Raw genomic sequence first — 20,422 nt, 5'->3', positions numbered from 1 at the left:
ATAATTAAAGATATAGGAAAATTCTACAATGCATGAGTACACCGATACACTCTTATCTTTTTTGATATCTAGAAACAAATCCAGTCTAAAAAATTTTTATGGTCATTATAATTATTTAAGATTGTAAAATTTTGAAAAATTTGAAAAAATTTTAACACTTCCAAAATAGGGTTCAAAGAGGCACGCGTGACTTTTTTATTTTATACGCGTATAAAATAGATATTTTGAACATTGAATTCTATATTGTAAAATGTCTTAAATAATTATAACTTACACGATTATAAATTATTAAAAAAAATATGTATTTATAAGTTTTTAGCTGAAAATAAAACTCTCAAATAAATACGAGGAGTGCTACTTTCAATCTCTTGCTAGAACCTCTTAGTCAACTTCCACGCACAGAAATATATGTATCTGAATACTTTTTTTCAGTTTTTTTTTTACGACTGTGTTTGTTTTGCTTACAACATAATTTCTGTAAAATTTTTAAAAATTTCAAATAATTTACAGTGCCAAAAATACTTTTGAAATTTTTTAAACACGCGTGGTAAACTGGAATATTAGTAACTCTGTTTTTGGTACTGTAAATTAATTTAAATTTTTTTAAAAATTTACAGAAATAATATTATAATTATAACGAATACCACTATAAAAAAATTTTTTAAAAAAATTTCCAAATATGATTTGAGAAATAAAAATTAAGTAAAAGGTTATAATCAAACAATATACTTGACATTTCTCCACATTTGACCGGAATTTGAGGAAAATTATTTATAGAATTTAAAGAACTACTTCTTCATCGATCAATTTTATATATTATTACTAGAGATTTTGAGTTTCCATGGCAAGTCAAGAATTAATTTTGCACTGTTTTTTTTTTTTTATTGATATTTTCCATAAATAATTACGATATTTTGGTTGAGATTTCAATTGGTTCAGAAGTGATTTTCTTATTACTAATCAATTTAGAAAAATTGTGTATTCAGATCTCTGGAAGAAGGGTTTTCAACAACCTAATCCACCATTAACGACGTATACGAGAGATAATGTCGAGTGACAATGAATTGGACGAGGACGAGCTTCTTCAAATGGCGCTGAAAGAGCAATCTCAGCGAGATCTTAATTACCGGAGACCTTCCTCCGCCAACAACCGCAAACCCGCCGCCAATAACGCTCGGACTCAACCGAAGAAAGCCTCTGTTCCTCAGGTACCCAAGCCCGACGGAGGAAGAGGAGCAAAGGCGAGAGTTGTGGTGGACGATGACGACGATGATTCCGAGGTTGAAATGCTTAGTATTTCAAGTGGTGATGATGAATCCACCGACAGAGATAATTCTCGACCTGGTGCTGTGGGTTCGAGGTCTCGTCCTGGGGCTGGTAGAGTTTCTGGGAAGGATGACGATGGCGGTTGGGATGGAGATGAGCCCGATCGTTGGAAACGCGTTGACGAGGCTGAGATTTCTCGAAGGGTTAGAGAAATGCGAGAGACAAGAACAGCTCCAGTTGCTCAAAAATTCGAGAAGAAAGCATCAGTTGTGGGTAAGAAGGGATTTAATTCTCTACAATCTTTCCCTCGTGGTATGGAATGTGTTGATCCACTTGGTTTGGGTATAATTGATAACAAATCGCTTAGGTTGATAACTGAGGCATCAGAAAGTTCTCCATCTAAGCAGGAAAGAGATAGTCAAGATCAAAACCTTCGTATGAAGTTGTTATATTGTTCTGAGAAATTTGATGCAAAGTTGTTTCTATCTCGGATTCACCAAGATACTAGTGCAGCAGAGCTACAAAGTGGTGCTCTTGCTTTGAAGAGTGATCTTAAAGGACGTACTCAGCAAAAGAAAAAATTAGTAAAAGACAATTTTGATTGTTTTGTCTCGTGCAAAACCACAATTGATGATATTGAGTCGAAGTTGAGACGGATTGAAGAAGACCCAGAAGGATCAGGTACTTCAAATTTGTTTAATTGTATTTCTGGAGTGAGTTCATTGGCTAATCGTGCTTTTCAGCCTTTGTTTGAGAGGCAAGCTCAAGCTGAGAAAATCAGGTCAGTCCAGGGAATGTTACAGAGATTTCGTACATTATTCAATTTGCCAAGTACTATTCGTGGGAGCATTAGTAAAGGAGAATATGATTTAGCAGTTAGGGAATACAAGAAGGCGAAATCGATTGCTCTGCCATCTCATGTTGGAATACTCAAACGTGTTCTTGAAGAGGTTGAGAAAGTAATGCATGAATTCAAAGGTATGTTGTATAAGTCTATGGAAGATCCAAATATAGACTTAACAAATCTTGAAAACACTGTGAGATTGTTGATGGAGCTGGAACCTGATTCAGACCCAGTTTGGCATTACTTAAATATACAGAACCAAAGAATTCGTGGTTTGCTAGATAAGTGTACCTTTGATCATGAAAGTAGATTGGAAATTTTGCAGAATGAGATGAAGGAAAAAGCCTTATCTAATGCAAAATGGAAGCAAATTCAGCAAGGCTTAAATCAATCTACAGATGTTTACAGTTCATTGGACAATCACCTTCCATTGGAATTGGCATGTGAAGAAGTTGATGCACTCAGAGGAAGGTATATTCGTAGATTAACTGCTGTACTTATTCATCATATACCAGCCTTTTGGAAAATAGCACTTTCTGTTTTCAGTGGAAAATTTGCTAGTACTTCTGCAAATAAAGTTGATGATAAAATTGGGGATGGAAAGTTTTCAACGCATTCCCTTGATGAAGTTGCTGGAATGATTCTCAGTACTATTTCTGCTTATGAGGCGAAAGTACATAGTACATTTAATGATCTTGAAGAATCAAATATTCTTCGTTCGTTTATGAGTGATGCTATAAAGGATATTAGTAAAGCTTGCCAAGCTTTTGAAGCGAAGGAATCAGCTCCCCTTGTTGCTGTTACTGCACTACAGACGCTTCAATCAGAGATAACAAAGATTTACATTTTAAGGCTTTGCTCATGGATGCGTGTATCGACTGAGGAGATTTCAAATAAAGAAATATGGGTTCCAGTATCAATTATTGAGAGGAACAAATCTCCTTACACAATATCCTATCTGCCTCTGGCTTTCCGTTCTGTTATGGCCTCAGCAATGGATCAGATCAGTTTGATGGTTCATCAGTCTCTTAGGAATGAAGCCACAAAATCTGAAGACATGTTTGCTCAGTTTCAAGATACCCAAGAATCTGTTAGACTTGCATTTTTGAACTGTTACCTGGATTTCGCTGGTCATTTGGAGCGTATTGGGAATGAGCTCTCACAAAGCAAAGAAGTATCACATTTGGAGATTGGATATTCGAATGAATCAGAAGAAGACAAGTCATTGACTGATGTCCCAGAAAGTGTACAGGATCCACATCAAAGGCTCTTGATGGTTTTAAGTAATATTGGCTATTGCAAAGACCAACTTTCATTTGAGTTGTACAACAAATACAAACACATCTGGCTGCAGGGTAGGGAAAAGGACGAAGAGGAGAGTGACGTACAAGATCTTGTAATGTCTTTTTCTGGGGTTGAAGAAAAGGTCCTTGAGAAATATACTTTTGCTAAGGCTAACTTGATCAGATCTGCTGCAGCGAACTATTTGTTGGATTCTGGGGTTCAGTGGGGTGCTGCACCTGCAGTAAAAGGTGTTCGGGATGCAGCTGTTGAGTTACTGCACACTTTAGTAGCTGTTCATGCCGAGGTTTTTTCTGGTGCTAAACCCCTTCTGGACAAGACACTAGGCATTCTTGTGGAAGGTCTGATTGACACTTTCCTCAGTCTTTTCCATGAAAACAAGGAGACACATCTTAGGTTGGTTGACGTGAATGGTTTTTGTCAGCTCTCGATCGAGCTTGAATATTTGGAGAACATATTGAACCCTTATTTTACTTCTGATGCAAGAGAGTCTTTGAGGTCCTTACAAGGTGTGATTTTGGAGAAAGCAACAGAGAGTGCAAGTGAGGCTTTGGAGAATCCAGGGCATCACCGACGGAGACCTACCCGTGGTAGTGAAGATGCACTTGCAGATGATGAGAGACAACAAGGAATGAGTGTATCACCAGATGATCTAATTGCTCTTGCCCAACAGTATACTTCGGAGTTGCTTCAGTCAGAACTCGAAAGGACTCGAATCAACACAGCATGCTTTGCGGATTCAATTCCTATGGAGTTGGTGCCAGAACCTGTTAAGTCTGCTTATGCTTCATTCAGGGGTCCAATGGACTCACCCAGCAGAAACTTTAGAGGGACACATGTTACTGGATCCCCAAGCTATTCTCGCCAAAGACGTCGGTGATCTTCCCATGTCCTGGAATTTTTTCTAGTTTCTATTCAAAGTTTGGTGGTTTGGTTTGGTTTAATTTGGTTTGGTTGAGTGAGTGAGTGAGTGAAATCCAGTTATTTTTTTATTTATGGTAAATTCTATATGAATAGACATTGCTAATCTCTGCATATTCTCCTAGTTTTATTAAATAAAAGACATAACATATTTCTGGTAATAAATACTGGATATTGTTGAAGTCATTATTATAATGCCTAGTGTGCAGTAACTCAACAGCTGAATAATAATTAAATCGAATAATAAAGTTTCTACAAGAATGCCTAGTGTCTTGTCCAGAAGGGGTTTAGCACAAAGTTTCTACATATGAATATAATACAACAGCTGAAGGCATTCAAAGTTTCTACATATAAATATAATACAATTATTGAATAATAATTAAATCGATTCAATTTGATTTTTTTTAAACTCTCTCGACTATCATTTCATTTGCATAACTTTCCAATCTCAACTTTTTTAATTGTAAAACCCTTCAAACTTCTAAACTATTATCAAATTTAAGGTTTTATCTATTTATCTTAATTAACTGTTGACATAGACTACTTACGTTTACTATTATATACACGTGGTACATTTAAACGAAACGTGCATTCAGTAAATTTTGCTGTCAAAATTTTAAGTTTTATAGTTAAGTGTAGCAAATTTAATATTCAAGTACTTTAGACACTAGTATCTAGGTATGAAAAATAAAATAGGATAAACTTAATTTTAGGGTTTTTATTTTTGGCTAATTAGGATTTTGCCCCCTGAACTTTGACATGTACCAAATCATGTCCCTGAACTTTTAAAGTCGTTAAAAAATGCTCCCTGAACTATTGAGATTGTTGGATTTAAGGACTTTTTTTCTAATTTTAGTAAAAAAGTCTAACATAGATGAAAGTTCAAGGGCCATAATTTAGCACATATTAAAGTTCAAGGGGCATGATTTGGTAGATATCAAAATCTAGGGAGCATGATTTAGTATATAAGTAATCACTGAAATAGTAAAATTAAATGAAATTAGACAAAAGTCCTTAAATCCAACAATCTCAATAGTTCACGGGCATTTTCAACAACCTTAAAAGTTCAAGGATATAATTTGGTACATGTCAAAGTTCAGGGACAAAAATCCTAATTAGCCTTTATTTTTGATGTAAATATAATTCCAAGTTTTAGCTTAATATCATAATTTTTTTTATTTTTAACCTAATATAGCCTTATATTCAAAAAAGAAAAAAAAAACGATTTACAGATTGAAACGGACGCATGCGAAACGGCCCTGGAGTTTAGAAGAAGAAAAATGTGTTGGATTGCCGATTCAATCGACTCAATCAAGTCCATTCAGATCCGCCAGCTCCTCACTCAGACCGTCAGTCTTGGTTCGTCACCCTCACCCCCTTCTTTTATTTTCTCTCTTTTGTTTGGCTTCTCAGTAAATAAAGGTTTTTGATCAGATATTTTGACATTTTCGTTTCATAAAGCTCTGTCCACACCCGGACCTTATACAATTCTTTTATTTTCCTTTTGATTTTTCGAAGATTGATCCTTTTTTATACTTATTTAATGGTTTCAATAATTTAATTGAAAAGTTTGCGGTTTAATTATATGATGATTGAAAAGTTGGTGAATTGCGTTCCCAAAAAAATTGTAGCAGAAGATAAATCAAAGATTGTTTTCTGTAATGGGTCCTACGTTTATTGAACAATCTACAATTTACAACAACCGTTTATTTCATAGGGTCATTGTTCATAGATGTTCTTTAATGTCTTTGGTCGCTTACTTTGATTATTCATATTGAGTATTAGTTAGTTTTACTTGAAATTCAGTTTTGATAGCCTGCCTCTAACTTATAGGATACTACGAACTCTAAAACTTTGGTCTAATTGGATTTCTCCGTTTATTCAATGATTTTATTAACAGTGTTAAAGATATATTTTGGATGTGAAGTTTGATTTTTTTTTTTCTGTCGAGATATCATATGTGATTGTGGTCCCATGTCAATCAATTGTAGAATCCTAAACACTGCAATCCCCAACTGTTCGTCGAAACTCCTCCAAGACTAGAAACCCCCGTTTACAGGGTAGTATGGGCAAGAGAGGAGGGGCCAAAAGGGTACCAAATTCGTCATTTGGGTCTAACAATGTCATAACTCTGAGAGAAGAAACAACAGGGAAAAAACACCACCATAAGAAAGGAGGGTCCTCTTCAACCAACGTCAAGCATTTATTGAAGGTTGAGCACTTGGAGAAGCTAGCGGTTTTGACTGGTGGGGAGGTTTCTATGCCTTCCTTGGCTGCGTTCTTTGGCCGAAGATTGGCTTCTGTTGGGGAGTCTTTGGGTGTTTCTCCTAACCCTTCTCTGTTTTCTTGCCGGAGGTTAGTTTCAAGTTTGACTTTTATTTAATTTGATTTTGGGTTTAGGAGTTTAAACCTATGAAGGTTTTAAAGCTTAATACATTGTGTCCCTTGTTAACTATTTATCACCATTGTTTTTCATTTATCTAAATGATAGTTTAGTCTGCATTTAATCATTGATAAATTAAATGAAAGGTGAATATTTACTGCATTTAATCTTCGAAGTGATATTTGTGAGTTCTTCACTTATTCTGATTGTGAAGATATGATATGACTTGAGATTGTTAACTGCATTATAACATTAACCATTAAAATCTAAATAGGGTTAGATGAAGATATTTCTTAGAGAACCTGTCCACTCCACATGAACTCCTTAACTTTTGCTTTTTCATTCTTGTCAAGGAATTCACTCCTGATTATTTGGTTTAGTTTGAGAATGTTTTCAGATTCTAGATGAGCTAAACAACTATTTGTTTTGCAGATGTGAAACAATTCTTCAGCCTGGCTTCAATTGCACAATTAGAATTGAGAAAAATAATGCAAAGGCACGGCGAAGAAGTAAGAACCACTTTACTTTTACTAAGAATATTGTGGTTCATACTTGCCACTTCTGTTCATATAGGAATTTCATGGGAGGTACTCCAAAAGGACATCTAAAACAGATTTGCCCACCTAAGGTCAAAACCACTGAAAAATCAAAAACCCCAAAATCAAATTCTCTTAACCCTTCCAGCTTAAAGGAGGCCGGTGAAGGTAAAGACGGGGTTGAGAATTGGGGTGAGCCAGATTTACTGCCATTACCAGCAACATCTGAAGAGTTTCCTATTAGTCACAGTCCTGCAACACCTGTGGTGAAAACTGTGACCACTCTGTTGGAAGCAAAGAAGAGAAAGAGGAACAGATCAGTGAATAAGAAACAATCTGAATCTGAAAGTAGTTCTAACCCTACAAATGGTGAAAAATCGATTACCGTGTCAAGTAAACGAAGGAAAAAATCATGGACTACTTTAAAGGAAATTGCTGATAGCAAAGATCAGGCTAAGTACCAAGAGATAGCTGATTTGCCAATTCCTTTTCTTTTGTAATTGTTGTGACATTCTAGGCAACATTTTCGAATTCTTCTGAATTTCGTAGAGAAGATTTTGATGAAATTTGACAATTTATCGTTTAGATAGAATAAGAATGATTCACTAAAGTTGTATACAAGTTTTAGATGATTTTTTTTTTTTTTTTGAAAGAACTACATGTTCATTGATCAAGAAAGTCGATGGGAATCACAGGGCGATTTCCCTCCCCTTGATACAAAACAGCCATATCACTAGTAACTCTAGCATTTTTGGCGACACAATCCGCTACAGAATTAAAACTACGATTAACAAAATAAAATTGAACAACAAAGATCACTTTTAGATGTACAATTTATTGTTTAGATAGAATGAGAATGATTCACTAAAGTTGTATACAAGTTTTAGATGATTTTGTTTTCTAAATTCCACATTTCTGACCATTCAAGGAAAGAAGTATATTTAATATCAAGAAATAGTTTATTATATCATTTTGTTGATAAATTAGAAAGTAATGTAAATATAACAAAGTTAAATTGGTTTAGCATGCCTTTTGGCTATGGAAAACGTGCTCCCATTTTTTTTTTTAAAAAAAAAAACAATCAAAATACAATTTATTCTGAAAAAGAAAATAGAGAGTAGCTCATTTTCAATATAATTACAAGTCAAAAAATGAAAATGAAAATGTATTAGTTCATAAGTTTTTAATTTTGAAATGTGTGAATGACATTTGGGTGTATGTATCCTACCATTATTCATGGATTATGTTGTAATTGCAGGCATTAATGCTAATCTCCAAGTAAAGGAGGAAATTAAAAAAATGATATAAAATTGCATAACCTTAAATTAATCCATGCATAATTAGGCCAATCCTGTTAGCCAAATTCATAAATATACAGGTAATTAGATAAGACCATGAGATATTTTCTTAATCAACTAAAACTAAATATGAAATGACAATTCACATCCAGCTTAGTTTTTGAAAATTACCAAACAAGATTGAATTATGAATCTATTCCATGTAATGGAGTATTGATAGATAATTTAAAAATTGATTGATATAAATACCCTCTTTCTTCCACCAATATTGGATACATAATGCTTAGTTTTTGACATTTCAAATAATTGTTTTTCTTTTTGACTTTGGATCATCCATGGTAATCTGATTTCTATAAAACCATTTCTTCATTACAAAATATTATTTAAAGTGACATTTTACTTCAATTTTTTTATGGGCAGGATTTTTTATTTGGTATTACTGTATATTTAGTCACCCTGGTTTACACAGTACCAGACTACACTATGGCAACTTCAAGTGCAGTAAATATTTTGAATTATGGAGCTGTTGGTAATGGCATCAAAGACGACAGCTTGGTATATATATATATATATAGATATATAAATATATATATCTATACATATACATTCTTCTATCACTTTTATATATATATTATTTTGTTTAGCTAAAGGTTGTTAAAAAATGATATAGGCATTTTCAAAGGCATGGAGTGACACATGCAACTCAGTGGCAAACCAATCTACCTTATTGGTTCCATCTGGTCATACATTTCTGGTCCAACCCCTCACCTTTACCGGTCCATGCAAGTCCCCAAATCTCTATTTTCAGGTATATATATATATATATATATATATATACATATACACATATGAGTATTGATATTAGCAGTTGGCATCTTGCAAAAAATTATGTATAATATCAGACTCGGTCTTAAGGCGAGCTGGACTCCTACTTAAAGCCCACTCAAACTCAAGATTTGAAAATTGCATATAGCATACTTTTATGCTTGTAAAATTTTATAAAATAGAACTAATAGTACTCAAACTCCACTTTAGATATAGTATACACACAAATATTCTTGGCATGTTATTACTCAATTTTGGTACGAATGATATTTAACCTCACTATAATGTCGAATGGTTAATAATATTTCATAATAATTCATTCTAAATATGACACCTTAAAAGAATGTGCTACTCACCACCATCTCATTACATATATAGACATTCATATAAATCATATTTTTCATTATATTATATATATTTGTATTAGCTAGAAGGAGGGGTTATAGCACCTGGTGGGCCTGAAAAATGGAAAATAAAGGCTCAAAGTTTGATATCCTTTGAGAATGTAAGTGGGCTCACTCTTGATGGTTATGGGACTATTAATGGACTTGGTAAAGGTTGGTGGGATCTCTCTTGTGCTCACCATCCTAAATTAAAGGTATATAAAAAATCCAATGATATGTTTAATTTCTTATTTCTTTTTTAAGGTCATTAAAACAAAATCTCTGTATTTTTGTTTGTTTGTGTAATTTGACAGGGCTGTTACGATAGGAGGCCTACGACACTAACATTCATATATTGTACAAGAATTCGTGTGAATAATATATTCATGATTAATAGTCCACAGGTTCATATACTTGTTTGGTATGGTAATGATGTAAAATTTGACTCTGTTTCTATAAACTCTCCTGCTCTAAGTCCCAATACTGATGGAATTCACATTGAAGACTCTAAAAATGTTTCAGTCTTCCACTCAGTTATCAAAGCTGGTATATATCTATATCTATATTTAGCTCATTGCTATTAAGTACCAAATAGTGTGTAATACTAAGCATTGCTATTAATTAGCCATTATTATATTAAATTATACGAGGCCCATACTTAATTATAATAATAGTACAAATTGAAAAAGAAAATGCATGCATGCATTCTATTTTGTTATATAATATCAACTTAATTATTTTTCATGACAAATAATATTTATTATGTATAAACTAATAATATAAAAATGAAATCAGGGGATGATTGTATATCAATTGGTGATCAGTCTTTCCATATTTTGATCGTTAACATATTTTGCGGCCCTGGTCATGGCATAAGGTCAGCAACTTTTAATTATTTTAAATTATGTTTAATTTAATTATATATCTTCTTAATTAACTAATATGTGTTAATTATATAAATATATAGTATTGGAAGTTTGGGAAGGGATGGTGAGGAAGTGAAAGTGGAGAACATACAAGTTCATCGTGCTAATTTCTTTGGCACAACTAATGGTGTCCGCATCAAAACATATCAGGTAATGTATACATTAAAATTTATTAATATTAATTTGGTTAATTAATATTTCTGGTTGGAATTTATTAATATGTCTGTCCATTTTTTTTTTTTTGTTAATTATGAATTTGGTCAGGTTGGAAAAGGAATTGTTCAGCATGTTGGATTTAAAAATCTAACGTTTCACAACGTGGAAAATCCAATCATAATTGACCAACACTACTGTTTTGATCCAAATGGCTGCCCAGACTTGGTAATTTTTTATTATTTTTTTTAATTTTATTTCCTTAGGAATACACGAGGGACGTGAAATTTGCGTAAAGTGCTCTCCTATTCTCATTCTCATTAAGAATTTTAATCTCTATTCCTATTTATTTTTCATTAAAGGCGGTCAGAAAATCTCTTAATGAGGTAGAAAATCATAAAAATAAAATTTATTTTAAAAATTTAAATATATAAAATTATTAAATTATATAAAAGTTACAATATTATACATAGGATAATTTCACAAATGCACAAAAACAACAAAAAAACTAACAAAAATACGGTTTCACGGAATTTTAAATATTTTTACGATTTTTTTGATTTTATTTACATAAAATACGGTCTTTTATGTTGAAAATTTGTTCATTTGTTGTTAATTTTTTGTTATTTGTATGTTATTTTTTTTTGTTGTTTTTTTGTTGTTATTTTGATGTTATTTTCATGTTACTTTTATGTTGTTTTTTGTTGATTTTATGTTGTTTTCGTGTTATTTTTTAGAAAACCGTAAAAATGTAAAAAAATATTCTTTAAACGTAAAAATGTAAATATTTTACAAAAAAAATAGTACCTTATGTAATTATTCCATTATACATTATTTATTATTCAATATACTAATTACTATAAAAAAACATAATTTAAAAAATTATAAAAATACATTAATATACTAAAAAAATACAAACACATATTATAAAATATAAAATATTAATAAGTTAAATGGGTCATTTAGATAGGAAATTCCTAAATGAGAAGGAGATTATTATTTTTTTTTTTTTTGTATAATTATTAATTTTTTTCAAAATTATATTCATTTCAAAATGTATAATTATTTTGTTTTGTGTGTGTGTGTGAAATAAATGTATTGAATGCAGCCCACGGCAGTTCATATAGACGATGTGAAATTCCAAGGGGCAATTGGGACATCAGCTTCAGAAGTGGCTATGAATCTAAATTGTAGCAAATCAGTGCCTTGTACCAATATTAACTTCAAGAATATACGATTGAAACCAGCAAAATCACTCAAGAGAATCAAGTCAAGTTGCAACAATGCTTATGGATCTAATACTGGAACTGTTAAACCCTCTTCTTGTCTACACAGCTAGATGATTTTTTTTTATTTTTTATTTTATTGAAATATTCTTTTGAAGGCTACAATGTTAAAATGTTCATATCCAATAATGTAGGAGGTCAAAATCCAATAATGTTAAAGCTCTCTCTTTCCATGTGTTTGAATTATATCTATTTATAATGTAACACATTAATAAAGGATCACCATTTAATTTCACAACTTGTCATAGCAGAAAAAAGTACCTGAATTAACTGTCTCCCTTGCAAAACTCTCTCTTTACCATCCAAATAAAAAAACCTCTCTATTCTATTCTTCTTTCTTTCCCATCTCTCTTCTCTCTTTCTGACTCTTCCTCGCAGCGTGGAGTCGCTATGGGGAAGTGGTCTACATCGCCGCCAGACATTGAAAAGGGTCATCATCATCATCATAATAAGTCCCGGCCACCGCCACCACCGCCACAATTCTGTCCACCAACACCTAAGCCATGGTTCCCTTGGCTCGTACCTCTCATACTTTTGGCCAACATTGCCATGTTTGTGTACAGCATGTACCTAAACGATTGTCCTTCAACAATTGATGGTGCTCTAGACCAATGTATTCTCTATCATTATTTGAAGAGGTTTTCTTTCCAACCCTTTAAAGAAAATCCTCTCATTGGCCCTACAACCACAACGTAAGAATTTTTCACCTCTTCATTTTCATCTTTTGTATTCTTTTTTGAGGAAAAAACCAAATGGGGTTTTCTAAATTTTGGCAGGCTGAAACAATTAGGGGCTCTTGATAGAAACCTTGTTGTGGAACATCACCAAGTATGGCGCTTGTTATCTTGTATGTGGCTTCATGCTGGTGTTGTCCATTTACTCACCAACATGTTAAGCCTTATCTTTATCGGAATCCGCCTTGAGCAGGAGTTTGGATTTCGTAAGAACTCGAAACCATTTCTGGATTTTGTCTGTCTGCAAAGTTTTTATTCTTTGCCATGAAATACTTTCTTAATGTTTTGAATTTGGTTGGTGGCAGTGAGAATTGGAATCTTGTATGTACTTTCTGGTTTTGGAGGAAGTTTATTGTCTAGTCTTAATCTTGATCCATCTGAAAGACCAACCATATCAGTTGGTGCATCTGGTGCTCTGTTTGGATTGTTGGGAGCCATGTTATCTGAACTTCTCACTAACTGGACAATTTATGCAAACAAGGCAAATTTCTAATTCTAAGCATGTTACTCCAATAATTTCAATACTGTCTAAAACCCTGTACCATATTTCTCAAAACCAACCTTTGTTGATTCAAAGGAAGATACACACAACAATGGGAGATTTATCTTAATCCATACTTAATTGAACTCCCTTCATTACTCTCTAGCTGGTTGAATAGAAGAGAAGAAACTAATGTATCAGAGACCATAACCCCTTTTACTTGTATAATTTCTACACCAACCATTTGAGTCCAAATTAAGATTGCATTTAGTTAAAAGGAATGAAAATATAAGAATATAAAATGGTAGAAAAATCATTATATTGAAATGATATTATAATACTTTAAAATACAACCATACAAATGAATAAAATAAAAATTGATTCTTTTCCTTTCTATTCTATTTCATTACTTCCAATCAAACGCTCCCTAAGTATTTTGATTCAACAATTAGACTGATATGTGTGTGTGAGAGAGATTGATTGGAAGTTCTAACTCCTTTTTTCAGTGTGCAGCTTTATTAACTCTGATTCTGATAATCATTCTAAATTTGGCCTTTGGATTTCTCCCTCACGTTGACAATTCAGCTCATATCGGAGGCTTCATGGCGGGTTTTCTACTCGGCTTCATTCTTCTGATTCGTCCTCAGTTTGGATACGTTAGCCGTAAATACATTCCTGCTGGGTACAATTTCAAGCGCAAACCTAGACACAAATGTTATCAATACATCTTGTGGATCTCAGCTTTGCTAGTCTTACTTTTGGGGTGAGTTTTTCTATACACTTTCCTCTTCTTGTGAAAACAACACAATCACATTGACTAATAGTAATTGCTTGAACTTGCAGATATGCATATGGCTTGCTTAACCTATATGGCGTTCGGCCAATCAATAATAATACTGCTTTGTAGTTCAACAATAGACAACAGAGAAATACTTTGACTGTTTTTTCCATTTTTTTCTTTTTCTCTCATGCTACTATATCATATATATAATATATAGAGATTAATAGTATTTCCACACATACATTTTCTAATAAGAATATCATATAAATATCACTTGTTCCTTGTAAATTAGTATACAATTCAATGCCTTTCTGAATTCAATCGTGTATTAGTTAATAAACACATAAACTAACTTGCATAATCCATGTAACATACAATACAATACAAAACAAAGCAATATAGTATTGGCAGAGCAAGATCTCTGTTTTAGGTACTTTCCACATACAGTACAATAGAAATTACTGATGATATAATCTATAGCTCACATGATTCTGAACGACCAAAAATTGTGTAACGATTGTTTGCAACATTGTCATACATAAAATCTCTCGCAAATCTGCAACAATTCAAAGCAAAAAATAGTTTCAAATTATGTCTATTTTCAATGTTTCGAAACCAATTTTTTTAAGTTGAATGAAAAAACTTACAGTGGTACGAAGTGTAGGAAGAAAGCTAATTGGGGAAAAGGCAAGTCTATATATTCCATTATCTTTAAAACAGCTTCTGACTTAATATATGATCTGAAATTCAACAAAGAAACATTAATTTGGGCAATAAATTTAGCATTAATAACAACAAAATGAATATTAGTTTACCTATCTTTTTCAACAAGAACAACACTTGATATATCATCTGGTGCTCTTCCTGACCTCCTAAGAAGATTCTTGCCAGCTTCACTTTGAAGAGCCTCAAACCTTATTCTCCTGTCATTATTAACACATTCCCTTTAGTAATTTGTTCATTATAAATTTGAAACTGAAAAATTCCAACAAATAATTATTTATAAAAGCTCACCTATTTCGATCATTATCACGTACAAACTTTACACCTCCATTACATAAGTTACAAACACCTATATATATAAATAAAGTATTACACTTATAATAAGCTGAAATCACATATGTAAATGAAGTAGTAATATATAGTAAAGAGTACCATCAAATAACATAATGGGTCGGGTATCTTTCTGGAAGAAGGTCGAAGTAGCTTTGACCCAGTCAACGCCATCATCGGCTCGGGGAGGAGATAGGGTAGCAAAAGGAGTAAGCCTTCTGCTAAGGTGCGCCGGTTGTGAGACGCGTAATCGTACACCACCGTATGGAAATTGGAGTTGCATGGCCATCTGCTCTCTGACTCAAATTGAATCCAATTCCAAATGGTCTGAACTCTGAAATTGTAATCTCAAAGCCAAAAATTGAAGCAAATGATGGAATTTCTTTTTATTTATTTATTTAATAATGACTGGCTCCCTCTCTCTCTTCTTATTTTCACGTGGCACTCAAATTACCATAATATTTTTATTTATTTATTTTTTTTTATAAACATAATATTGTTATTTATTATTTTCTTTTTATCTTTTATTTATAATTTTACAATCTAAAATTTTTAATTATAAAAATATCCTCTACTAAAAAAAAACAATTAAAAAATTATAAAAAATTAACCTTAAATCAACCCCAAAAAAATAACACTATGATATCTATAATGCAACTACAAAATAGCCCGCGCTTCGAGTGCGCTATAAAAAAGTTAGATTTAACTCTATGTAGGAGTGACAAAAATATCATTGTGTTGTGTTCGTGTCATCCATATCTTTTAATTCAGCTTAAAACTGCCTTAATACTAATAATTTTAGCAACTTCAAGAGTAAAAGTGTCTATACAACAGCCAACTTTAGCGTCAATGAGTATTCTTGAGTTGTTTCTTGCAACCATACCGTATTCAAATTTGTTTTTACTAGCAAACATAACAGCATCAACATTAATTTTGATTGTATTTGTACCAAGTTTAGTCCATAGCTCCACTTCATCACCACTACTACAAAATTGATGGATGATAGGTATGTATTGTCCTGAGCTTTTAGCCAATGATCAAGATACATACGTGCTGAAGCTAAGACATTTGCAATAGTAAGAACTTTGTTCTTCCAAACGATAGAGTTTCTTGCTTTTCACAAAGACCAACACACCATAACCATCTGACAGACATGGTCGGTATCAAGATACTGAAAGATGGAATCAAGCCAGCTTGAGAAAGAATCTCTGGGAGAGATGCCAGCAGGTAGACTCACATTACGCCAACAACATAAGCAAAAGTACAAGAAAGTAAAATATGAGATGCAGTTTTCGAAGTAGAGCGACAAATTGAGCAAATGGGAGAGATGTCAACATGTTTTGTTCTGAGATTGAAGCATATTGGCAAAATCCCAAAAGCAGCTCGCCAAAAGAAGTTCTTGACCTTTGGTGGAATTTTAAGTTGCCAAAGATTCCGCCAAAACCTTGAATTGTTGTTGCTTGGCCTTGGATCTTTATTATCTTGGATCATTTTGTACTCTGTGTTTTACAAAAGTTACCAATTGGACTTCTGTTTTGTTAAATAATAAAATAGACTTTGTATTTTCTAAAATTGTACAAATAGGATCATGAATATTTTTTTTTATCAAAATAAAATTTAATAATAATCTGATCTAAAGATGTTATGATAAAACCAGTTACATTTTCTGTATCTGTTCGTGTTAGAAATTGTCTTAAAGTTAGTTATATTAAAAAATAAAATTGTTAAAATTTGAGTTCAGAATCCTATTTTTAACATTTTAAAAAATACAAAATCTATTTTTTCATTTAACAAAATAGAAAATTCAATTAATAATTTTACAAAACACAAATGTAAAATAATATTTACATCTAATATTATCTTACATAAATTGGTTATGTTCTTAGTAAAAAAGAAAAGAAAAAAAAAGGGAAATTTACACGGTATACTAACTTTTGCTATTTTTTTACAAAAATACTGCCAGGCGGTATTTTTTACTTTTTTACTGTGTTTTTTTATAAGTTTCATACTGCAGTATACAGTGTTAAGTTTTCACTGGTGTTCTACTAGTGTTTTATTGGTGTTCTACTGTTGTTTTGAGTTGTTCTGTTTTGTGTTTTACTGGTGTTTTATTAAAATACAGTATTTTTGAAAAGATTTCCGTGTGACAGTATTTTTGTAAAAGTTAACTCAAATTCCAGTATTTTTGTAAGTTTCCAAAAAAAAACCTTCTACCTATTACCTTATGCGGGATGGCCAAAAAGAAAAAAGCTATATTTTTAATTAGAAGAAAAGAAAGGGACTCATAGCCTCATTCGTTTCTCATTCTCATGTTTCTCTTTTCTCTCAACTCAAACTGCTCTGTTTTGGGGGCTTTAATCTCAATCCCAACACTGAAACAAACACCATGATCGAATTCTTCCTTACCTACAAGAATTTGTTACTCCAAGCCCTTCTCTCACTCTCACTCACCCTTTTTCTCGTCTTCCTCAAAATCCCCATCTTCTTCCTCCACGGTCTCTTCACTTACATTCACCCAGACAACCTAAGTAATGGCGTCAAAGCCGCTATTCGGAGGCCCGACACCTCCGATTCCACTTCCAGAAACAATACTGAGCTCAGAAAGAGGAACAAATCCAAGGACAAGTTTGAGTTCGATGAAAACAATGCCCAGATCTTCAGACTCAAGCTCGACGAAGCCCATCTTCAATCACGCCTCTTTTCCGATGACTATCGTAACGCTTTTACAATCTCATTCGTTGCTATTTCTTGTTTTTTACTTCATGTATACTTAAGTAGTAGCGCATCAGAAGAATCTGGGTTTGGGATTTTGGTTCCGGTTCTTTTAGGTTCCGTTGCTGTTTTTAAGTTACTGATATTGCTGGCTAAACTTTCGTTTGAAAAATCTGCTTCGAGGCGCTCGGAGAAGCTATTATGTGTTGTTTTTGGGATTTTAGGATTGATATTAGGGAGTGTGACTTGTTGTAGATTTACTTCCTTGGTTTTAGATTTTGATTTTGGTTCAATTGATGGGTTTGGAAGAATGTTCATTGCTGTTTTTATGAGCTGCACATCCACAATATTGTTCATGCCCTCCATGAAGATTGCCAGATCGTTTTGGCTTGGGACAGATCAAATTAGGTCTAATTTATCAGTGATGACATGTGAATGGTATGGTAGATTTGTGTTATATGCAAACTATTTGTTGATGACATTAACAGGGCTGTTATGGATCAAGCCCTTATCTGAATTGCTTGTTATTAATAATAACAACACGAAAAATAGTATTCGAAATGCAGAAAGATTGGCAGGGAATATCGGGTTTTCGCCTTCTGAGTTTGATAAACTCAGAATTTGGTCGTTGGTTCTTTCAGGTGTCTTGCAACTTGTTGCATTACGCCCCAACTTGCAAATGTACCTAAATGAGGCACTTCTTTCATGGTATCAACGATTGCATGCTAGCAAGGTTCCTGATTTGGATTATAGTAGAGCAAAGGTTTTCTTGCACAATCACTACTTGTGCCTTGTAGTTATTCAGTTCTTTGCACCACCAATGTTGATACTTCTCTTTGTTGGATTTTCTCAAGTTGATGGTCACTATTTTGATAATTACCAATTCATGTGCAGCCTACTGCCTTGTTCTGCCTTTGTGAAAGAAGTGGGTTTATTCATGGCTTGGTGGGTTGTCTTTGTTTCATCTGTTTACACTTCAGCAACTATTGCCCTTTTTCGGTGTGGCAACTTGTATTTATCTTGATGACTTTGTTCTCATCTTTCAACCTTCAAAATGGTTGTTCAGTTGGATTTTTTTGGCAAATTTTGAGTGAAGACTATTTTGCTTGTCACAGAAATTTTATTAATGGATCATTGCATTTCGTAACTCGTTTCAAAAGATAAGCATTATCTGGTATTGTCTCAAACCCTCAATTTAGTGTGTTATCTTCATTACTTGTGCTCATACTCATAGATTAATTATAGCAGTTCACTTTCTTATATATAAGCTTACTTATTAGCATTTAATTTTACTAGAGACTGATCTTTTTAATGGGGATTCTTTACTAGTACTAACTCAGGATTTTCTATCATAACAAATGTATGTGTAGTTTGTTTTTGATTGTAAAAAATGTATACATTCACATTTGAAGCTATAAATTAGAACTTTACCTTGTCAGATTCATCATTTCTTGTGGTCAAACAAGTAATGATACCATCTGTAACAATTTATTAATCTTGATAACATTAGCTGTAATAATATTATCATGTATGTTGAACAGCATACCACTTTGCTTCAAACCCAATCCAAGGTGTCGTTGTAAAGTGTCTCTCACTCAACAGTCGATTTTGTTATTTTCTCATTCATTTTACTTTTCACTAAGCAAATTATAGTGGTTGGTGTTTTGTTGCAATGATATAAAAAGTGGAATTGAAGTTATATTTTTCTTTTCTATTATTGTCGTCTCTGTCCAACATGAGTGTTATTTTCTCATTCCTGCGTGGAGATCAACATCTGGGAACAGTGCAGGAGATTTAGCTGGTCCATGCAATCACACACTAAATTATGCACTAAATTGTGTTTAGCAAATTCTACAATTTTGAGTCTGCACTAATTTGATATATTTTTTTTCGTATTCTAATCTTTATTTTAAAAACTAATCTTACATTTTAGTCTTCAAATTAAAATTTATTACAAAAATAGTAATTGATTTAAAATACTAACATGACCGGGAGGTCTAATTTTATTTATCAATGAAGGCTCATTTTCATGAAAAAAAAATTAAAATTAAAATACTAACATAGTACAAAATATAAAATAACAATTACGAAAATATAATTATTTTGCATTCTGGGGCTTGTCAACCGGCTGTGGCTGAAGTTTTGAGCGTCAAGGAGGCTCTTAGTTGGTTGAAGTTGAAGAATTTGTCCAATGTGCAAATTGAGACAGATTGTATTGGTGTTGTTCAAGCTCTTAATAGCTCAGTTGCTCTTCCATCAGTTTTTGGTTTGTTTGTTCTGTTCATGAGTGTCAATTGATTCTTTCTTCTTTACATAATGTTTCTATTTGTCATGTTAAACGATCTGCTAACAAAGCCGCACATTGTGTTGCTCGCGGTGCTTGTTTTTGGTCTGACATCTTTTTACTGAGAGCAATATTCCACATGCTCTTCAGTCTATTGTGATAGCGGATATTGTTGTTTAATGAATTATTTTTGTTCAAAAAAAAAAAAAAAGAACAACATAAATAAAAATAAAAGTTAAGTAATTTAATTATTA

General features: G+C 32.8%; 6 protein-coding genes across 6 annotated transcripts; 5 read left to right on the top strand and 1 right to left on the bottom strand.

Moving 5' to 3' along the window:
* Positions 1-721: 721 nt before the first annotated feature.
* Positions 722-4,498, top strand: LOC133033561 (exocyst complex component SEC5A-like). The gene is made up of 2 exons (XM_061108413.1): positions 722-844; positions 987-4,498. Exon 2 carries the CDS (start codon positions 1,047-1,049, stop codon positions 4,290-4,292), a length of 3,246 nt encoding a protein of 1,081 aa, XP_060964396.1. The 5' UTR covers positions 722-844; positions 987-1,046; the 3' UTR covers positions 4,293-4,498.
* A 1,036-nt stretch (positions 4,499-5,534) lies between these two features.
* LOC133039216 (uncharacterized) lies at positions 5,535-7,904 on the top strand. The gene is made up of 3 exons (XM_061118056.1): positions 5,535-5,692; positions 6,325-6,688; positions 7,149-7,904. Exons 2-3 carry the CDS (start codon positions 6,399-6,401, stop codon positions 7,750-7,752), a joined length of 894 nt encoding a protein of 297 aa, XP_060974039.1. The 5' UTR covers positions 5,535-5,692; positions 6,325-6,398; the 3' UTR covers positions 7,753-7,904.
* Positions 7,905-9,033: 1,129 nt separating this feature from the next.
* LOC133034809 (probable polygalacturonase At1g80170) lies at positions 9,034-12,176 on the top strand. Its single transcript, XM_061110215.1, has 8 exons — positions 9,034-9,105; positions 9,221-9,358; positions 9,803-9,973; positions 10,073-10,304; positions 10,554-10,635; positions 10,726-10,870; positions 10,949-11,065; positions 11,946-12,176. The coding sequence occupies exons 1-8, from the start codon at positions 9,034-9,036 to the stop codon at positions 12,174-12,176; spliced, it is 1,188 nt and encodes a 395-aa protein (XP_060966198.1).
* A 17-nt stretch (positions 12,177-12,193) lies between these two features.
* On the top strand, positions 12,194-14,479 carry LOC133039214 (RHOMBOID-like protein 5). The gene is made up of 5 exons (XM_061118053.1): positions 12,194-12,815; positions 12,900-13,063; positions 13,163-13,338; positions 13,845-14,101; positions 14,182-14,479. Exons 1-5 carry the CDS (start codon positions 12,514-12,516, stop codon positions 14,243-14,245), a joined length of 963 nt encoding a protein of 320 aa, XP_060974036.1. The 5' UTR covers positions 12,194-12,513; the 3' UTR covers positions 14,246-14,479.
* Positions 14,363-15,607, bottom strand: LOC133039220 (DCC family protein At1g52590, chloroplastic). The gene is made up of 5 exons (XM_061118062.1): positions 15,275-15,607; positions 15,134-15,191; positions 14,935-15,042; positions 14,767-14,859; positions 14,363-14,675 (listed from the first exon to the last, which is right to left on the bottom strand). The coding sequence occupies exons 1-5, from the start codon at positions 15,459-15,461 to the stop codon at positions 14,594-14,596; spliced, it is 528 nt and encodes a 175-aa protein (XP_060974045.1). The 5' UTR covers positions 15,462-15,607; the 3' UTR covers positions 14,363-14,593.
* A 1,820-nt stretch (positions 15,608-17,427) lies between these two features.
* Positions 17,428-19,322, top strand: LOC133039210 (uncharacterized). Its single transcript, XM_061118051.1, has one exon. It carries the CDS (start codon positions 17,559-17,561, stop codon positions 18,906-18,908), a length of 1,350 nt encoding a protein of 449 aa, XP_060974034.1. The 5' UTR covers positions 17,428-17,558; the 3' UTR covers positions 18,909-19,322.
* Positions 19,323-20,422: the final 1,100 nt, after the last annotated feature.

Source organism: Cannabis sativa, chromosome 1 (assembly GCF_029168945.1).
Source record: "Cannabis sativa cultivar Pink pepper isolate KNU-18-1 chromosome 1, ASM2916894v1, whole genome shotgun sequence".
NCBI lineage: Eukaryota > Viridiplantae > Streptophyta > Magnoliopsida > Rosales > Cannabaceae > Cannabis > Cannabis sativa.
The sequence above is the reverse complement of the archived record's forward strand: the minus strand, read 5'-3'. Positions and strand labels throughout refer to the sequence as shown.

Bases quoted from the DNA above. Each gene is read 5' to 3' on its own strand.
- LOC133033561 (XM_061108413.1), top strand. From the start codon at position 1,047: ATGTCGAGTGACAATGAATTGGACGAGGACGAGCTTCTTCAAATGGCG.
- LOC133039216 (XM_061118056.1), top strand. From the start codon at position 6,399: ATGGGCAAGAGAGGAGGGGCCAAAAGGGTACCAAATTCGTCATTTGGG. The intron at 6,689-7,148 runs GTTAGTTTCAAG...TTTGTTTTGCAG, and splicing joins TCTCTGTTTTCTTGCCGGAG to ATGTGAAACAATTCTTCAGC.
- LOC133034809 (XM_061110215.1), top strand. From the start codon at position 9,034: ATGGCAACTTCAAGTGCAGTAAATATTTTGAATTATGGAGCTGTTGGT. The intron at 9,106-9,220 runs GTATATATATAT...AAAATGATATAG, and splicing joins GCATCAAAGACGACAGCTTG to GCATTTTCAAAGGCATGGAG. The intron at 9,974-10,072 runs GTATATAAAAAA...GTAATTTGACAG, and splicing joins CTCACCATCCTAAATTAAAG to GGCTGTTACGATAGGAGGCC.
- LOC133039214 (XM_061118053.1), top strand. From the start codon at position 12,514: ATGGGGAAGTGGTCTACATCGCCGCCAGACATTGAAAAGGGTCATCAT. The intron at 12,816-12,899 runs GTAAGAATTTTT...AAATTTTGGCAG, and splicing joins ATTGGCCCTACAACCACAAC to GCTGAAACAATTAGGGGCTC. The intron at 13,064-13,162 runs GTAAGAACTCGA...GGTTGGTGGCAG, and splicing joins TGAGCAGGAGTTTGGATTTC to TGAGAATTGGAATCTTGTAT.
- LOC133039220 (XM_061118062.1), bottom strand. From the start codon at position 15,461: ATGGCCATGCAACTCCAATTTCCATACGGTGGTGTACGATTACGCGTC. The intron at 15,192-15,274 runs GTACTCTTTACT...TTATATATATAG, and splicing joins ACCCATTATGTTATTTGATG to GTGTTTGTAACTTATGTAAT. The intron at 14,860-14,934 runs GTAAACTAATAT...GTTGAATTTCAG, and splicing joins GTTCTTGTTGAAAAAGATAG to ATCATATATTAAGTCAGAAG.
- LOC133039210 (XM_061118051.1), top strand. From the start codon at position 17,559: ATGATCGAATTCTTCCTTACCTACAAGAATTTGTTACTCCAAGCCCTT.